The sequence below is a fragment of the Danio rerio genome, chromosome 22, assembly GCF_049306965.1.
Source record: "Danio rerio strain Tuebingen ecotype United States chromosome 22, GRCz12tu, whole genome shotgun sequence".
In the NCBI taxonomy this organism is placed as follows: Eukaryota; Metazoa; Chordata; class Actinopteri; order Cypriniformes; family Danionidae; genus Danio; species Danio rerio.
In genome coordinates, this window is record NC_133197.1 from 10209188 (window position 1) to 10229334 (window position 20147).

A 20147-nucleotide genomic window follows, 5' to 3' on the forward strand; every position below is an offset into this window, starting at 1 on the left:
TGTAAAACGTGATCCAATAATGATAATCTCGAAGTACAAAATAATCAGTCTAACAACATGACGAACACTGCCAAAAAATATGAATGGTAATCTGAGGTAAGTAACACAGCCGATTAACTGAACGCGGAGTGATACAAGAGACGTGAAAGTAGCACCGGTTTCTGTTATCGCGGACGGTTGATGAAGGCGGGCGAATATTATTAGAAGATACCACAGCTGAATGACAAGTGAGAAATGCTAATGCTAGCAAGAAGACATGAGGACGGTGTTTGTGACACGACAATAAATGGTATGTGCTGTAAGACTGTATAATATGGCTGTAACGCAAAGTAAATTACCATTATGTAGTTAATTAAACAGTAGTGAACTGTTTTATTGAAAATTAACCGTTGTATTCTTATTAATACTATGGTCATATAAATCAGTACACAAAACGGCTACTAAACTAGCTCAGTTTATTTTCGTAAGGTCGTACACATTTTAACTTTCTATGTTAGTCAAATAATGTGAAAATGTAAATCATGTGAGGGAAATGTCATTTGTTGGCAGTGAAATTGATTTTAAACTGGCTCCAGCACAATTTCTATTTATTTGCCATGAGTTGCAAACATGGAGATGCTTGAATACAAACGTTTGAACAAAACACTGATTAGTAAGTAACATTAGTACAGTTAATAACTAAACGAGCACATCTCTAAAACATAACTCAATAGAAATATATGCAAGATTGTACAGAGTGATATAAATGATCTTTAACACAGTGTGTCGCCAGAGAGCTATCCAACAGTTGAACAACACCTTAAAATTTCACCTTTTTATGACCTGGAGTGATTTATTTATATATATATATATACTGTATTATATATATATATATATATACTGTATTATATATATATATATATATATATATATATATATATATATATATATATATATATATATATATATATATATATATTAGTTGTCAAAAGCAACTTTCACATTTGGCTTAGAATAACAGATGTTTTTCCTCACAGCTTTTTAGACCCTCAATTAAATAACTCTTAAGGTAAATTTATAAAATGTCTTCTTTCCAATTGCAGCGCTACAACATACTCATTTTTAAAATGGCATCCTCTTACTCCTCAAATCCAAACACGCAGGGGGAATGTTGTAATTTAAGGTGTCCACTTCTTTCTTGCTGCATAAGCTGCATCAAATAAGGCATATTCTGGAAATCTTTGCATGAGAACACTGCTACAAACATTCGCAGAAACCTGAATTGTACGTAAACTGTGAAAAAATCATGCTGGCATCGCTCAAATTAACCAACGGATAAAGTGTCAAGTTTGTGCAAATTCCCAGGATGAAACAAAGCTGACGAGATTTAAGGCGTATAGCAGTTTATCAAAAACAAACATATTCCCTTTTTTAGTAGAAGTAAAATCAGAATATGGCTTGGAGTCACAGATAATGGCCGGAAAAGATAAAAAAAATACATTTATATAAAATGAAGTGTAAAGAAAGCAATCGCTGGCACACAGAGTTTAAAGCTACAATGATAGCAGACACCATTTTCGTTTTCAACCTGACTGGGGGATTCTGTCCACAGTAGCTATACAATCACAATTGTAGTAGAACCTGCTCATGAAACTGCACAAAATGAACCATCCAGCTTGTGGTTTAGTAGCCGGGCTTTGGTGGCTCCACATACGCGGGATTATAGGCTGGTTGAGTTGCACTGTAGTCTGTTGGTGGATGTTGTTGAGGATAACCAGGCTGACCATAAGCTGGTTGACCATAACCTGGTTGACCGTAACCAGGCTGAGCGGGTGGTTGCATGGGATATGAGGCCTGTCCACCATCAAAAGCAGCCTGACTGTAGGGAACAGGATATCCCGGGCCTCCTAAAAACACAGGAAGATTTACAGCTTCATTCTGAGTCAATGATAGCTCTATCCTGTTTTTTTTTTACTTTCCAAAAAACAAACAAATTTAACCCAAATTAAGTTGAAATGGATAACACACTACACAGCTTAGTACAAATTTAGCATTTAATACACAAAGAATGCTTTAAATTGAGAAAATACCTATATAAAATCATGAAACTTATCTATTTTAAATAAATGATGTTTCTCGCATGTTTCATCGCTGCTGATGTGTAATATACAGGAAAGCATGCATGTCTTCCTCTGCTTGTAAACTTGTAAACAAACACTTGCGATCGATTCATGAGATCGGCCAGATTGGCGAGTACCGATAAAGTTAAAAAAAAATTGTGATTATCAGCCAATACCGGTCTCTGGTCGATTGATCGGAGCATCCCTAGAATGTACTGCTTCAGTTCCGTTTTACATTCAGTATTGTCGGGATTTTATAAAAATACATAAATTATTTAAATTTGTTTCCAATCTGGTCATTTCTGACAGTGAACAACAAACTGACTTTATTTCAGGGAATTTAAAATTTTCCACGATTTTTTCTTTTATTGTGTGTTCACTGGTGGTTTAACGATACATCGTAATATTGAGAAACAATACTCATCATCACTTCGTTACTTATGTGTTGCAAAATTACTTATGAGCTGTACTGACACGTGGGTTTATTCACCATACAGAAAGAGGAAGCACCCATGACCATGTCATTATGCCACAAGACGCTCGTAGTGCATACTTCATCGTACATGCTCAGGCTGTGAATAACGAGTAATGCAGTTGTAAATGTTCGGTTTGTTTCGTAAAGCAATCACTTTGCTAAATAAGATCTCAGCATAACATTTGTAGCTACTCGGGTAGGAATTATAATTTGGTTTTTGAAATATCTAATACACATTTTATGACTTGATCAATACTCGCTTATCACCAATCGTAAGTGTTTTGCGGTAAGTTTGTGGCTTTACAAGCAGCCGAGGAAGATTCATTTTATCTTTAGAATCAAAACTGCACTCCAAATTTTTTCTTCATTGAGGCATGTTGAATTCTTTTTCCATCATTTGCAATATTTCCAAATTGCATTGTCAATTATTTTTCTTACCAAATGTGTTACCCATGTAATCTATTATTTTCTGTAAAGCTGCTTCTGACCATGATGTGTCCACACTTAATGGTTACAAGTGACTCGTTTAAAGGATCACATGCAACATCCTTTATTTATTCGTTTAAGAAAGGAGTTACCTCCACCTAAGTGTTGTACTTAGATGGAAAATTAGCTTTATGCAATGTTAAAGTTATATAAAGCTTGAAGCATCAGAATCAGTACTTGGTATCAGCCGATCACCATGACGAGGACTCAGTACTCTGTATCGGCTTTAAAAATCCTGATCGGAACATAACTGTATAACTTTAAGTATAATGCCTAAAAATGCAAGAGGGAACCTGATAATGACGAATGTCTGAAATGTCTAAAAGTAAAAATGGTCTATTTATAATATGTAGTCAATGACAGTGTAAACATGCATCAAACATAATAATTCAACTACAGAATTATAAATAGTTGTATTCTGATGTCCAGCGCATTGAGATCCAGGATTAAAATCTGTTCAAGTCTACACTACATTTAGCAGTTTAGCCAACAGTAGGCACACATATTGTATTATTATTGTCTGGTTTTTTTTTTTATGTTCATTTTGAGAAATAACAATATAAATAATACTGTTAAAATAATCGAGACAATATTGTATCATGAAATGTGTAAATTCATGCAGAAATAACCCAGTTACCCAGATTTGTACCATTCCAATGACATAAATGTATGAATAACTGGGAACCACAAAAACTGGGAACCACATAACAACTCTGTCATGCTTTTGACTCACAAGTCATGAGACAAGAACGAATTGCGAAACTACTTAATGACATATAATTGCTCAATGCTGAGATTTGAGAAGGTTGAGAAAAACGTTTTCATGCATGTCTGTATATGTCCTTTCAGTTGCGTAAAGCTGTGTAAAGTTAGTTTTTTATCTTACCAGCTTCCTGATATGGTGGAGGGGGTCCGGCTGCGTACGGATGACCCTGATAAGGTGCTTTTGGCATTGGTGTCGCTCCATAACCTGGTGCACCACTGTAGCCAGACTGGGGTGGAATGGGCTGATATGGTGGGTACTGACCGCCCTGAACCACTGGCTGCTGAATGCACTGAGTGCTTACGACTGTGGTAGTTGTTGCTCCCATTACAGCTGGAGGGAGGGAAAAAAGGCATTTAGAGCGGATAGTTTTACTTGTTTATACCAATATGTGTAGGTCATAAGGGTTTTTGAGCATGAAAACTATGAATATTAGAATGTGCTGATAATGTCAATCATACATTTTTCACATTAATACCATAATTCAGATTCAGAGCAAAACTGATTTGATCATATGTATGATCTTATTTAACGACAGACACAATCCAGCTTAGATTACAGATTCATTGTCATTTTGCATATTTATACTTTGGCAATATCCTTCAAACCACTGTTTTACCCAATAAATTTAGCATTAGCTGCATTTTAATTTTTAATAAGATGCGAAAATAAGTGCGCAGTTGAGTTTTAATACAAATATATTGAATGATGTCTAAACATAGTTTTATTCATCTTTTTTTTTTATTCCTGGTATTAACAATAGTTGTTTAAAGCATTAAAATAGAAACTTGCATTAAAGGCCTAACATGTAATTTTTTGCTACTAGAGTTCATGTATTCACAACAAACAAAGGTGTATATTGATAACGCAGTGATAGAGTACTTATAAAATATTTTATGACCACATTAAAATTAAGGAATTAAAAAATAAAACACACTGGTACTATTTTGTTTTTATCTGAATAAATAATGCCATGCCAGTAATATCCATGCCCAGGTGGGCCAGTCCGTTTTTTGGCCGCGAGGGCCGGTGTCCCTAGCTCCAGAATCTGTTGCTCTTAGCAGTCACACTTTTTAAATTAATTAATTTATTTACTTGACCACAGTCTTCTTATTCATTATTTTACCGCAGCTCTCTGCTCTTTTTATATATAACCAGCCTGCAGGTTCATAATGTTATAAGTCACCTTTCACTATACAACCGTTGTGGTCCAGTGGTTAGCAAGTTAGATTACAACATCGCCGACCCGGGTTTGATCCTTGCCTGAGTATGTTATTATTTTCATTTTTCTTGTTGAGACATATAATACTGTTTGGGTTGTTGAACATTTAAAGTTCTAAAGCAGCTGTTTTCTCAACAAAAAAAAAAGACGTGACAGTGTAATTAGAAACTGAATTGGAAATGACCTGATTTTAATATAGTCAGTCGTGAACTGAGGTGGGCCGGTCTGAGGCTTGAAACTCCAGTGCTGAAAAGGACTCCCACTCCGGCCCTGTCCATGCCCACAATCAACTACTTCCTTCTTAAGAGTATTAGAGGGATGTTTGTCAGACACATTGTTTATTTAGAGTTATTCATGAGATCACATGTCCTCATCCTATGACAAGATGCACTGCTTAATTATTCATGACAGCAGGTGTTGCTTTCTCGACAGACACCTCAGTCAAGCTATAAAGAAGAGACATGTTCATGGTTCAAGTGACTGTTTTTGCTTTTTACACCTTCTGTGTAGCGCAAATTCTCTACACACCTTGAACACAAACTATATGTTCCCTTTGTGACACTCTTCTCAACAGAAAAACGTCACTAAATAAACATTATGCCACATCATGTTCATAATTTATTTGTGCTACATAAATATTGATATTATATTGATTTCCAAGCTTTACAGATATCAATTGGCGTACTGTCAATCATATTGTTAAAAATGGTCAATTATATCTTAATTCTAAACATTGAACTTTAATAATATGATAAACCTTAAGTTGACCGAAAATAAAACCAATCCACCCTATGAAGAAATGCTGCTCTGCAACCTCACTGAAAACATAGTCCGCTTTGTTATGGTTAACTAAAAACATAAGCAATATTGAACTCGAGGCAAATTTTAAAGCTAGCTGACATGGCAACCTGTCTAATTAATTTTATTTGATGTAATAAATATACACTGTTTCCCAGAGATGGGTTGCGGCTGGAAGGGCATCCGCTGTGTAAAAACGTGTTGGATAAGTTGGCGGTTCATTCCGCTGTGTTGACCCCGGGTTAATAAAGGGACTAAGCCGACAAGAAAATGAATAAATGAAAAATACACTGATAAACTTCTTGAAGGCACAGTGTACAATAAGCTTTTTTTAGGTACACTGTCACTTTTTAGAAGGGCACTACATTTACACTACCCGGATAGGGAAGTCAAACTTCACTTTTTCACTCTATTTAGAACATTGGTAACAGAAGTTAACACAGGTAAACATCAGCTGTCTTGTGATGATGATAGTTATTAACAGCAGCTTTTGCCAGAGCTATAGGCCTCTTCCTGTGCCTCTCGCCCCCTGTCTGTGGTTGCTGTGGACTTTATGAGTCAGACTGGGTGGGGAAATCCCAGAATGCTTCAGAGTTTAGATTTTCCGCTCTGAGAAATCGCAGTCTAGCATTTGTATCTTTGGTCAGAGAAAGTCTAAACAACTTTTATGCCCCGTTACCAAACAAAAAAAAACACATTGGGCACATATTTTAACCCCAAAAATCAAAATTAAGAAAGTTGGAAATTCTCATTCTAATCCTTCCCATTGTTTTTGACTATTATTAATATTATTCTATTGATATTATAATCTAATTAATATAGTGTACTAGAAAAATATGATAAAACTAAATGTTAATAAAGTGGTTTTTCAGTAAAAACTACATTTATTTTTATTTAAATCGGCACAAATACTCAATGCTTGAACTTTCATATAAATAATATCCCAATTAACTTGTTTCTAATTAAATTGAGCTTGTAAATTCAATAAATACTTTTCCATCGGCTTCACATTTATTTACAATTTATACTTGTATATATGCACTACTTACGTCTGGGTTTTCTGCACATTTTGTAGATGCAGCAGCAGGGACAAACACAGCAGACGATGAACACAATGATGAGGAGCACAATCCCAGTTATTGTCACTCCGACAACGATGGGTTTATTAAAATCATTGCTGAAGGACAGACAGTGAAAAACCACACATTTTATTGATTCAAATAAACCTTAATCAGGATCTTATTTTAATTTGCAAATCCTTTTTGACCAAAACATGTAATGACTACTAATCTGTGGTAACATGAATCAATGATTTCAGACTTAAAAATAAGGATCATAAATGGAAAACCATTGTTTTTAGTACTGAAAGTCTAAATGTATAGGCGGTTTGATTACATGTGTGAAAGATGGGTATATTCTATTATACTTACGAAAAAAAACAGTCGTCTTGTTGATCTTCTGTTAACTTACTCAGTGGATTAGAGCAGCAGTATCTGTTATCACAATTCCCACAACAGAATTGTAAAAATCCACAATCAATGGACGTCCTCATTTTACCACTGCTGGTAATGTAGGGCTTGCAGTCGTCATCGGCTAAACAACAAAAAAAGACAAAGACGTGGCTCAAAATTATGCTTTTAAAGTGCAAGTCATAAGATTTTTATCCAACGTCAGACAAAAAAATTACGTTTTTTTTATTTACTTTATGTAAAATTACGTTATCGCATTAGAAGTCCATCTATTCAAAATGTTTTTGAAAAATTAAACTCATATGTGCAGTTAAACAACAAATAAAGAAAACAACTCAAGTTGGGATTTATGAGATTGTTTGACATATATACTATAGTATATTAATAGACTGTCAACATCCATTGTTCTTAAACTATAGATTACAGAAATTGACTTTTTTGTTTTATGCAAGAAAAAATATATTAAAAAATATATGAATATATGATGATTTTATATCAATTGTATGCATATGTATAGGTTTTTACCAAAGCTTTTTGGCACCCTCAAGTAATTGGGGTTCAAAGCCCCCATAAATATATTTGAAGGCCCCCTAGCCCTATTTATCTTTTCAAAACTTATTTTAATGTTTCTTTACTGAACAGTCAGTAAAATAATCATCAATGCATCATTAAACAGCATGTTGATGTACTTCCAACAGAGCAGAATATTGAGTAGGGGCGGGGGAAACTAAAGGTAGGAGTGGCATGGTTAATATCAAACAGATGTTATCAGAAGGTCAGGAAGTGGTCAGGCTTTAATTGAAGATTACCAAAACAAACTTTTTTTCAGTGGATTAACATGCGCGATAAAAAACAATGTGCACCAATAAAATAAACATTGCACATTTTGATTTCATACATTTATTAATTTTCTTTTCGGCTTAGTCCCTTTATTAATCTGGGGTCGCCACAGCGGAATGAACCTGCAACTTATCCAGCATATGTTTTACACAGCGGATACCCTTCCAGCTGCAACCCATCTCTGGGAAACATCCACACACACTCATATACTCCGGACAATTTAGCATACCCTGTTCACCAATACCACATGTCTTTGGACTGTGGAGGAAACCGGAGCACCCGGAGAAAACCCACACGAACGCAGGGAGAACATGCAAACTCCACAGAGAAATGCCAACTGACCCAGCCGAGGCTCGAACCAGTGACCTTCTTGCTGTGTGGTGACAGCACTACCTACTGCGCCACTGCATCACCCATTTTGATTCCACACATATATTTTATATTTATTATATTCCACAAATATAAAAGTTAAGAAAAATATTTACAGTATTTAGCTTTTCTTGGTGGATTTATTTCTGTCATTACACATTTTCCAAAGTCAAATTTAAGCACTTTTTAGATGCATTTTCAAACTTTTCCAGCACTTTACAAGCGTGGCAAATGACAGATTTACATACATATACATACTTCATGCAACATCAGATGCTATTAGTATTAGATGAGTATTCTGTCGATTGGTATGAAATAATAACCTAATAAACAATGTTGATGGTTTGCCCCAAGCAGGCCTGGATTGGCTAATCGGGAGGACCGGGAGAATTCCCGGTGGGCCGGTCCGTTTTTTTGGCCGCGAGGGCCGGTGTCCCTAGCTCCAGAATCTGTTGCTCCCAGCAGTCACACTTTTTAAATTAATTTATTTATTTACTTGACCACAGTCTTCTTATTCATTATTTTACCGCAGCTCTCTGCTCTCTTTATCTATTTTCTCGCAGCCTCATGAGCAGCTGTTGTGGTCCAGTGGTTAGCACAAGATTACGACGCCTCCGACCTGGGTTTGATCCTTGTCTAAGTAAATTTTTTTTTTTTTCATTTTTATTGTTAAGACATATAATACTGTTTGGGTTGTTGAACATTTGAAGTTCTAAAGCAGCTGTTTTCTCAAAAAAAGACGTGACAGTGTCATTAGAAACTGAAATGGAAATGACCTTATAATATAGTCAGTCCTGAACTGAAGTGGGCCGGTCTGAGGCTTGAAACTCCAGGGCTGAAAAGGATTCCCACTCCAGCCCTGGCCTCAAGCCTAACATTGAATTACTGTCCTTTACTCTTGATTATTACCTAATAAGCAATAAACTATGAAAGAAACAAAAAATATATTTTCCAGCACTTCATCCAAAATGTAAGCACTTTTCAAACCTTACTTCAATATTTACAGCACCCGTAAGAACCCTGTATTCTTTTTACAGGGCATATAAACTTGGAAATTAGCATTCATTACAAAACCACCCATTACTTCCCATTTTATTATTATGTAAAGTTTCCTGGTTTGGAAATCACTAGATAAAAATAAAAAATTAGGGGCACATTTTGATGTTTGTTTATCTTATTTTAAACATATTTTAAATAAAATTTATTTTAGCAGTCAGCTTAGGCCTCGAAGAGTGTCCCCGGCCCCTGGTTAAGAACCACTTCTTTAAGGTGGGTTGCGTCACTTGTTGTGAGCAAATTTTAGACTCCTGGTATGATAAAAAGTAGGAAATTCATCTTTACACAAGAATAACATTAAAAATACACAAAATGAATATCGCAAAGGTATATCCTTTAGACAAGCAAACTAAATGTTTACTTATTAGGCAGTATTTACGATTACAAAAAAACGACCACTACTAAAAACAACCCTTAAAACCCACATCAGGAAAACTCATACGTGGCACACATGAAAAGGAGATGTTTGGTTTACAGATATATCTGGAGGTTAATACACTAAGTGCCAACAAAAACTAGCACGTTTTGCGGTTTTGACATGCCACCGCCAGTCATGTCGTGCGTTTATCAGGGCAGGTCCAGCTATACACTAAATATTCATCTGTTTACGTGAAATAAACAACAAAACATACCACATAAACAAGACTGAACGTTTACAAAAGCAATTCTTTACAAATTTTAATTACTTACCGAGCGTCGCCGTGAATAAACCCGCAAACAGGAGCAGAAGAACCGGGACGGTGGACGCCATAGCGCTGCTCTCTCGCGTTCAGTCCGGCTGGTGTAATATGAGAAGAAAAGACGCCCACAGCCTGAAGAAAACAGCCCGGCCCTGCTTATCTTACTGGTTTACCTCGTGCCCGCAAGACTCCCGACACTGTGACGTCTAGATCACAATAACGAGCCAAAACGTTTTTGCGTGAAATTGGTAATAAAACGGCACATAACAAATGGGTTAGGATGTTGGGTTGACAACAATAGGAATGAATATGGCTGAATGAACCGGAAATCGGTCACAATGCGGATCACCCATGAAATTGCCCCCCCTTAGCAGGAGCTTTTTGGGAGAAACGAAAACGAAACAAACTCTACAATTGTGTAATATAGAAGTACACTTTGACCAAACTTTAACGGAATTGCATGAGAAAGGTTGTCTTCACCTTAGTTAAATACTAAGCTAGTTTTGCGCTAAATTATGGGTTTAAAGAGATGCTCAAAATGATCACTCTCTAACTCTCCCTTGTGTGGGTCTTAAACTTTTAGAAGTTTCCTTTTTGATACAAAAATGTTGGTTGCTTGTACCCATCAACTTCTATAGGAAACACTATTAATTGCTATGGAAGTTGAAGAGTGAATTATCTCTTTAAAGAACTTTGATTTTTCAATCTCAAAGTACTTTTTGCAACTTTACTGACCCAATAAGCCTTTCATTGTCTGGTGATTTTGCCTATAGTTTAGAAATAGGCCTGTTGTTGGTTTGTGTGCGTTTCATAATACTAAAGATTTTAATGAGTGTTAAAGACTGTTTTCAGAACTTTTTAGTAACCATATAAGATATGATTTTAAATTTTATTAGTTCATATACACTCACCGGCCACTTTATTAGGTACACCTTACTAGTACCATGTTAATTAACTGCTTATCTTTCGTGGCATAAATTCAACAAGGTACTAGAAATATTCCTCCGAGATTTTTAGTCCATATTGGCATGATAGCATCACGCAGTTGCAGCAGATTTGTTGGTTCTCTCATTCCATCACATCCCAAAGGTGCTCTATTGGCTTGAGATCTGGTGACTGTAAAGGCCATTTGATTACATTGAACTTATTGTCATGTTTAGTCTGAGATGATTCGCGCTTAATGACATTACGTGTCACAATGGTCAGGTAGACTGCGGCGATGACACAATGCTCAATTGGTACTAATGGGCCCAAAGGTGTTCCAAGAAAATATCCCCCGCACCATTACACCACCCTAGCCTAAACCACTGATACAAGGCAGGATGAAACCATGCTTTCATGTTGTTGACACCAAATTCTGACCCTACCATCCGAATGTCGCAACAGAAATCGAGACTTGTTAGTTTTTCCAATCTTCTATTGTACAATTTTGGTGAGCCTGTGCGAATTGTAGCCTCAGTTTCCTGTTCTTAGCTGACAGGAGTGGCACCCGGTGTGGTCTTCTGCTGATGTAGCCCATCTGCCTCAAGGTTGGACGTGTTGTGCATTCTGAGATGCTCTTCTGCATACCTCAGTGGTAACGAATGGTTATTTGAGTTACTGTTGCCTTCCTATAAGCTGGAACCAGTCTGGCCATTTTCCTGTGACCTCTGGCATCAACAAGGCATTTGTTCTTACAGAACTGCTGCTCTCTGGATATTTTCTCTTTTTCAGACCATTCTCTGTAAACCCTAGATATGGTTGTGCGTGAAAATCCCAGTAGGTCAGCATTTCTGAAATACGGTGAGTGTGTGTGTATAAATATTCATGTATAAACTCTGTCCTCTAAATAAAGAGAGCAGGTTTAAAAACGCATTAAAATGGTATGTCTGCATCTCGTTCCCGGGGGCCATCTAAATAAAGTGAATTTTGCTTACGTAAAAATATAATCTAAACGCAAATTGAAAACAGATTTTTCAGAATGTCAATTACTAAATGCAGATTCATGCCATTAGCTCGGTCCTCAAATCATATGCAAGGTTAACTCAGAGTCAGCTTACTCTGTCTGACTGAACTAACTCTATTCATCAGATTTGAAACCGTAAACCCAGAGTTTCCCATCTGAAAGTCAACTCAAGAGTTCAAGTTTAATCTCAGAGTAGGTTGAAACTCCTTATCGAAACGAGCCCTGTAGATTAGTGTTACATGTACAACATTTAAGGGGGAAATAAAACCCTGTCAAAACCTTACTTGCACTTTACACTATATTTTGTGTCTCAAAGTCAAAATACGACAGTGTTCACAGACATCCACATAACCATGAGCCAAATAGGAAACAGGAAACTCGTCATGCAGAAAATAAGTTAGGTGCAAAGACCACAAGTGTGGGTATTTAAAAACTTCCTTTACATCCTTAACAAGAACAACTGAGGTTGCTTGAATGCTTTTAGTTTTAGATGTAGGTCCACATTATATTAATAATAGATCAATATAATATAATAAATTATATTAATATGAGTGTGCTGATTTGTAAAGGATGTATAGTCTCAGACGGTATATGATTTTGGACGACCATTTTTATAATGTTTCTCGATCAGAGACAATCGAGTCAATTAGAGTAGTTGGACCCACACACCAAGCCCATCCCTCTTCATCTGGCGGAAGCTTTTGTCACAGAAGTTATGAATTGCTTTTGAGCATACTGTAAAAATACACAATTAAGGATACAAAAATACAGTTCAAGGATCCCATGGGCTTACATTGATGGTTGGTAACAAATTAGCCATGGATTTATTATAGTAAAATTGTAGTAACAATGTTTTTGTAGCGTAGTGTTTAGTATAAGTACCTCCCGTTCCACCACATCCCAAAGGTGCTCTATTGCAGTGGTCCCCAACCTTTTTATCACGCGGACCGGTCAACGGTTGTCAATTTTACAACGGACGTGTGTGGGCCGGGGGGTGTTCACGTTAACACAGCAGCTGCGCTCGTGCATCCAGGTTAATCATGAACAACTCAGTGCGCTAGTTGCACTATCGCGGTCTGATTGTTTCATTCAAGGTTTGTATGCATCAAATACATAACATCTGTGCCAAACATTTCAACTGACGACCATATTAACAATAATACAATCAATCGTATAAGTTAGCCGAATTAAAACATAACGTTATATGCACAATCCTTAAATGCTCTGCTGATTTGGACTCTATAATACCTGTTTTATAACTTTAAACTATCAACAACCACCACTGAGCTATATTCTAGCGATCGTTCTTCCCGCTCCGTGGTGGACTTGAGATACGTGAGATGGCGGGGGTGAGTGGAAGAAACCAAGTCGCGGGGGGAATATTTTCTACAGAAATAATTTATGATTTCTTATGTCGCCCGGTACCAATTGTTCCACGCAGCCTGGTGGTTAGGGACCACTGCTCTATTGGATTGAGTTCTGGTGACCGTGGAGGCCATTTAAGTACAGTGAACTTATTGTCATGTTTAGTCTGAAATGATTCCCACTTTATGACATAGCGTGTTATCCTGCTGGAAGTAGCCATTAGAAGATGCGTACACTGTGGTCATAAAGGGATGGACATGGTCAGCAACAATACTCTCGTAGGCTGTGGCATTGACACAATGCTCAATTGGCACTAAAGTGTGCCAAGAAACTATCCACCACACCTTTACACCACCACCTCTAGCCTGAACCACTGATACAAGGCAGGATGGATCCATGCTTTCATGTTGTTGACGGCAAATTCTGACCCTACCATCCGAATGTCACAGCAGAAATCAAGACTCATCAGACCAGGCAATGTTTTTCCAATTTTCTAATGTCCAATTTTGGATTTATTATAGTAGAATTGTAGTAACCACGTTTTTTGCATAGTGTTTGTTTACTATAAATACCATGGTTAAACTGTAGTTAGTGAAGCAAAATCATGGTTAAATTGTTTTGTACCATAGTTTAACGACGCCAAACATGTTATTTAGGTAGTTTTTCTTACAATAAATGTAACATCTTGAGGAAACGAGGACTATGTTAACACCGTGAAAAATTACGACTAATATAGGATTTGTAGAATCATATTCAAAACATTTATTCAACATCAAAACAATAAAAGTTAAAAAGAGTAAAAGTTTACACATTCTTGCAGTTTGATAAACTATACAAACACTAGGTATTGTTTCTTATTTCTTTCAGAAACATTCAAATGGTGAACATACATAAACTGTTGCCTTAAAGTCCTGTTTTTCACAGGTTTAAACATCTGAGATCAGTTGTTTTGTTCTCTTTTTTTGAGCCATGCGTGTTTCACATCTCTCACACAGTAAGCTCTTCAGAATAAATCGGCTGTTAAAATGTACAAGAGTTGTAACCGGTAGACATAACCTGACATAATATAAAAGAAACTGTACAAAACCAAGTGCTTTCTTAATCTTTGCTTTTCACTAGCTAAAAGCGAGAATCTGCATATAATTGCAGATTACAGCATTTGAATATTGTAAGCTGCTTAGTTATTTAAATCTAACTGCATTTTAGTAGAACTCTAAATTGTTTTAAAACAATCACAGATAATGCTAGTTGATATATTAAAATTACAGATTTTTCATGTTCAAAATTGAATAAAACTGAAACTGAATCATGTCAACTAGCAAAAACTCGAACTCTTTTAGTATCTTTGATATATTATACAGCTCAATACTGCACTGTTAAACACTGGAAAATCACTTAGAAACTGCTAGTAAATTTCACAATTAAAAAGAAACAGTAACACATTGAATTAAATGTAAAATTTTCAAGTCAAAGGCTAAACTGAAATGGTATATTCTTGTAAAGGCTCAGTCGAATACTAGTCGTCACCTGATTAATTCATTTTGTCTTGCAGCACATTGCACCGTTTTCCTGTCATGCAATGTGCATCAACCTCCAGACTTCAATAGAGACGTGACAGACGTGTGCGGTTTTTAAAAACCTGTTTTTGCTGGCTGCGTGTAGGCAGGGTTGTAGGCCAACTGATGCAATGTCTCTTGGTGCAGATGACCTGGCTGTGTCTGGGGGTACATGGCCTGAGCAGTGGGATATCCAGGGCTCACTGGAACCACAAACAGACACTTATTACTTTTGACATACTTTATACGAAACATGCATCACATGAATAAGCAGTAAAACCAATCATATCAGAAAGTATCTACACACTGTAAAATTGGCTGATTTAAAAATGTGTAACCTGGTTAACAGTAAGTTTCCTTGATGAATAACCGTAAATGGACTTTCCCAGAATTCCCTGAACATGACATTACTATGTTGTTCTTTTGTTTGTGTATCAAAGTAGAGGTGGGCGATACTGAAAAATTTGGTATCGATACGATACTAACCCAGCAGCCACATAACATTATAAGACGTTAATATTGGGTTAGATTTAGATCATGACGTCAGGTGACCAAAAGTCAATGTCTACCCAGCGTCTAAGGACAACGTTATTTTGACGTCCAATAACAATGTCAAATTACGTAGATTTTTGGTTGATTTTAAGGTTGGTTTAAAAGTGACCAAAATTCAACGTTTGATGGATGTCATAGTGGTAACGTCCACACAACGTCAAAGTGTAGCATGATTAGACGTAGATTTTAGGTTGTTGATTTTAGATTTTAGGGTTGTTGTTGTCGTTGTCGCTGTCGCGCACGTACTGAAGAGCGGTGTTGTCGCGCGCGTTCTGATCAGCTGTGTTGTCGCGTGCGTACTCAAGAGCGGTGTTGTTGCACGCCTACTGAAGGGCGGGATGGAGGGTGTGTCGCGTCGCGGGGGCACTTTTGATCATTTCGGAAGGGCACTTTATATCCAAGACTAAAAAGGGCATGTACGCTGCACAGGTTGAGCCCTATGTGTGCACGTGCCTGGCCTGCAGGGAAGTAAATACACGGCCAGTATCGGCGATATTGGTGTCAGTACCGATACCAATGTTGGTATTGATACTATCAATATTACTGTCGATCGACCCCTTTAACAAATGATATGTTGATGATTATCACTCTAATTAAATGATAGTATTTCACAATAAAAATAAGAAATTTCGTCAGTGCCAGTGGTGTAGTGGTTAGTACGTCGACACATGCAATTTGGTGCTCACAGCTACCCGAGTTCGATTTCGCCTCGCAGTCCTATCAATTTTCTCTACTTTCTTATCCGATAAAGATGAACACCCCGATAAAAATTATTAGAAAAAAATGCGAAATTTCTTTAACAGTTTGTACCGTATTTTTAAATAGTAAAGTTGTCAACTACAGCTGTCATTTACCGCTACTGTTTTTTAGAGTGCACTTTTACTTAAGAGACCAGTTCTCTGTATTTTGGTCTTTTTTTCCATTTTAATAATCAAATGTTAGTAAAGTAAAAAAAAAAAAAACATTTAAGAATCAACCTACAAATGTTTTTAGAATAATAAAAAAAATAAATAAAACTCATAGCTTGTGACTTACAACTCACATACGAGTGTGATTCACTCGCATACAAAATAAAACAACTTTGGTCAACAGTTTCTTCAGTTTAGCATCAGCTGAGTGTGCGCAAAAATATTCTTGTAGCTTCATAAAATTACAGTAACACCACAGAAGACCCGTGAACAGTTTTGGGACTCTTGTTGTCTATGGAGGGTCAGAGAGCTCTCAGATTTCATCAAAAATATATTAAATTGCTTTTCAAAGATGAACGAAGGTCTTACAAGTTTGGACCTACATGAGGGTGAGTAATTAATCATTTAATAACACAATTTTCATTTCTGGGTTAACTAACCTATTAATAGCTGGTGGAAAAGAAGTCTACTTACTGGCTGTGTTATTTGGGACAGGTGCAGATAGCTGGGGTGGATATGGTCCCACTTGTGCAGGCTGAGCGCTGTAACCTGGTTGAGTCGGCACAGGCTGGTATGCTGGATTCTGAATGCCAGGCTGCTGCTGTACTAACTGTGTATTCATGACTGTAGTTACATGTGCTCCTGCCACAGCTGTTGGAAAAACAAGACTGCATCATTCCGTTTTTAAATTTTTACTGTACCATATTTACTTTAACATGGTAACACTTACGTCTGGTTCTTCTGCACATCCTGCAGACGAAGCAGCAGACGATGATCCCAATGATGATGATCACAACTCCCACGACTAAGGCAATGATAATATCATTATTGCTGTTGGACAGACGTGTAAATATATGAATTAGAAACACCCTTTGGTATGTTATAGTATTTATATAATCTTTTGTATTTTTTATTTTTCATTCTAAATTATTTTACATGACAGTTTAAAATGTTTATTTTCCCGACACTGAAAATAATTAGCTTTCACTTCAAAAATGATGTGTGAATCAAATTTGAAACAGAAAAAAAACAAGTTATTTAGTTAGTTTTTGTTGTTGTTAAAAACAGATTAGAATTTGTTTTAGAAGACAATACTAATTTAGTTATATACATACATACATACACACTCACCGGCCACTTTATAAGATACACTTGTCCAACTGCGTGTAAATGCAAATTTCTAATCAGCCAATCACATGGCAGCAACTCAATGCATTTAGGCATGTAGACTTGGTCAAGATGATCTGCTGCAGTTCAAACCGAGCAACAGAATGGAGAAGAAAGGTGATTTAAGTGACTTTAAACGTGGCATGGTTGTTGGTGCCAGACTGACTGGTCTTAGTATTTCAGAAACTGCCGATCTACTGGGATTTTCACCCACAATCATCTCTAGGGTTTACAGAGAATGGTCAGAAAACGAGAACATATCCAGTGAGCGTTAGTTCTGTGGGTGCAAATGCCTTGTTGATGCCAGAGGAGAATGGCATCCAATGGAGAACCAAAATCTCTAAGGAATATTTTCAGTATCTTGTTGAATCTATGCCACGAAGGAATAAGGCAGTTCTGAAGGCAAAAGGGGGTCCAACCCGGTACTAGTAAGGTATACCTAATAAAGTGGCCAGTGAATGTGTGTGTAAAAACTGAATTGCATTGCTATTTACTTAATCATATTAGTATATAAACATTAGCTCATATTATAAAAGGTTTGCAGGTTGTGCCTTGCTTTTCTGCTCCAAATTATTTTTCACTAACAAAAAAAAAAGGAAATTGTGTCATGTTACTTTCCTTTTGTCTTAAAAAACAAGAATTATTTTTTTTTTGTCTTCAAAATTAATCTGGCTTTTTTCAACTACATTTTATTCTTTGATGTTAAAGCCATCTACTGCGGGAAGTTCATCTGCAAACTGCAGCTCAGTAAAAACAACCACAATCTGTGTTAGTGAAGCAGAGCGGAAAACAAAACCCCAATTTGTGCCCTACATTACAAAAATAATAAAACAACAGGTATCAAAACCACCACACGTGACACATTTCACCTGAAATCAAATGTATGAGGGAGAAAATTACAAAGGGTTTAAGTAAAAATGGTTCTTTTCTGTAGATGTAAAACACAATGGACCACAATATTTATTTATCAGCTAAAACATTCAACATTTGCTTTTTTCTAATTCCTTACAAGTTGCAGAAGAATTGTTCACTTTCGGTAAACTGGAGCGATGAAAACGGACAGCAGTATCTAAGTTTACAGTTCCCACAGCAATATAACCCAAGGCAATTGATCGTGTCCTTGAGCTTGTTATCTTCTGTGAGGTAGCTGTAGCAGTAGTCACCTAAACACGAAATAGCACATGAGAAACATGAGGCATGGTATGACAGATAAACAAATGACAATGTAGACCAGGATTAAATATAAGTCAGTGATATCAGAACTAATGTATTTTCTTCTTCAGTGACAATGTATCTGTGCACTTCATTATTTGTTAAAATTCATTTACCCTCAAAATCTTTAATCAAAAACCATAATAATCTTCCCTCCCTCCTCAAAACCACTTATCTTCACCTCTGCTCACTTGGAATGTCTTTAGGGCGGAGCTATCAAGGCGTTTTTTGGGGGGGTTTTTTGCCCTGCCTTCATTCATCTAGCGGTCCAGTTTTTAATCATTTTGTTAGCAATATCTTTCTTCCAACAATTTAATTGGTTCCCAAATTATGAAATCATGCCCCACACCACTTTACTTTTTGTCTAATTTCTGGACAGTTTCAAGTGGATGTAAGTTTCATGGCAATAAGCAAAGTTTAGAGCTGGCACTTGTTGATCTGAGTTTTGTCGGAAATTGGTTTGTCGTTACAACATTGATAGTGGTTCTAAATTGCTGTAATTAGTTCTACCCTTTTGTCATTATTCACTTCAAAGGGCTCATGCAAGTAAATTGAATTACTAAATTAAACATTACTAACTATCAGATCATACATTTTTACATTTGTACAATTCTTAAACCTCCTCTGCCTCAAATTTGAAGTGTTACAGTGCAAAATATAAATTTTAATTTGGAGAGTCAAGATAAAAAAAAAATAAATCAGAATCAAAGTCTTCTTCAATTATTATTATTATTATTATTATTATCATTATTAACTTGATTTAATGTAATTAATCTTGATTTAATCTAATCTTTTTAACCTAAACTTGATCTTATTGGTTGAACCTACTCCGAGGAACAAAAAGTACTTCGCACAACATGAATGCCACAACAAAAAGAAAACGTTAGCTGACATCAAATGCTGTTTAAATTAGTTTTGTATTCTGCAGGAAATCATCTGTAAACCAAACAAACACAGTTAACAACTTACCAGTTGTTGTCTTAAATAAACCTGAGGACACGAGCAGGAGAACTGCAAAGGTGGAGGCCATAGCAAACATCTTCCTCGTCAATATCTTTCTACCTTCTGAAGATATTCTTACAGTGTTAACAAAGCCTACCCAATTCCGGTGAATGCAAATCTGGCAGATGGCCATATGAACAACCCCTCACCACACCTCCTTTTTTCTATCATCAACTGCACGAT

At 36.4% G+C, this 20147-nt stretch overlaps 2 protein-coding genes across 2 annotated transcripts; both read right to left on the reverse strand.

Annotated features, from left to right (window-relative positions):
* Positions 1 to 570: 570 nt before the first annotated feature.
* shisa10.1 (shisa family member 10, tandem duplicate 1) lies at positions 571 to 10588 on the reverse strand. Its single transcript, NM_001044870.1, is given in 5 exon segments — positions 571 to 1886; positions 3947 to 4156; positions 6893 to 7020; positions 7274 to 7436; positions 10268 to 10588. Coding segments are annotated over 5 exon segments (786 nt in total). The 5' UTR covers positions 10329 to 10588; the 3' UTR covers positions 571 to 1662.
* Positions 10589 to 15125: 4537 nt separating this feature from the next.
* On the reverse strand, positions 15126 to 20027 carry shisa10.2 (shisa family member 10, tandem duplicate 2). The gene is made up of 5 exons (NM_001128696.1): positions 19932 to 20027; positions 18760 to 18913; positions 17314 to 17414; positions 17058 to 17234; positions 15126 to 15326 (listed from the first exon to the last, which is right to left on the reverse strand). Exons 1-5 carry the CDS (start codon positions 19999 to 20001, stop codon positions 15199 to 15201), a joined length of 630 nt encoding a protein of 209 aa, NP_001122168.1. The 5' UTR covers positions 20002 to 20027; the 3' UTR covers positions 15126 to 15198.
* Between the last annotated feature and the right edge of the window lie 120 nt (positions 20028 to 20147).

Excerpts from the sequence above, each read along its gene's own strand:
- shisa10.2 (NM_001128696.1), bottom strand. The coding sequence starts at position 20,001 with ATGTTTGCTATGGCCTCCACCTTTGCAGTTCTCCTGCTCGTGTCCTCA. Across the intron at positions 18,914-19,931 it reads TTTATTTAAGACAACAACTG|GTGACTACTGCTACAGCTAC; the intron begins GTAAGTTGTTAA and ends TTTCGTGTTTAG. Across the intron at positions 17,235-17,313 it reads GATGTGCAGAAGAACCAGAC|CTGTGGCAGGAGCACATGTA; the intron begins GTAAGTGTTACC and ends TTTTTCCAACAG.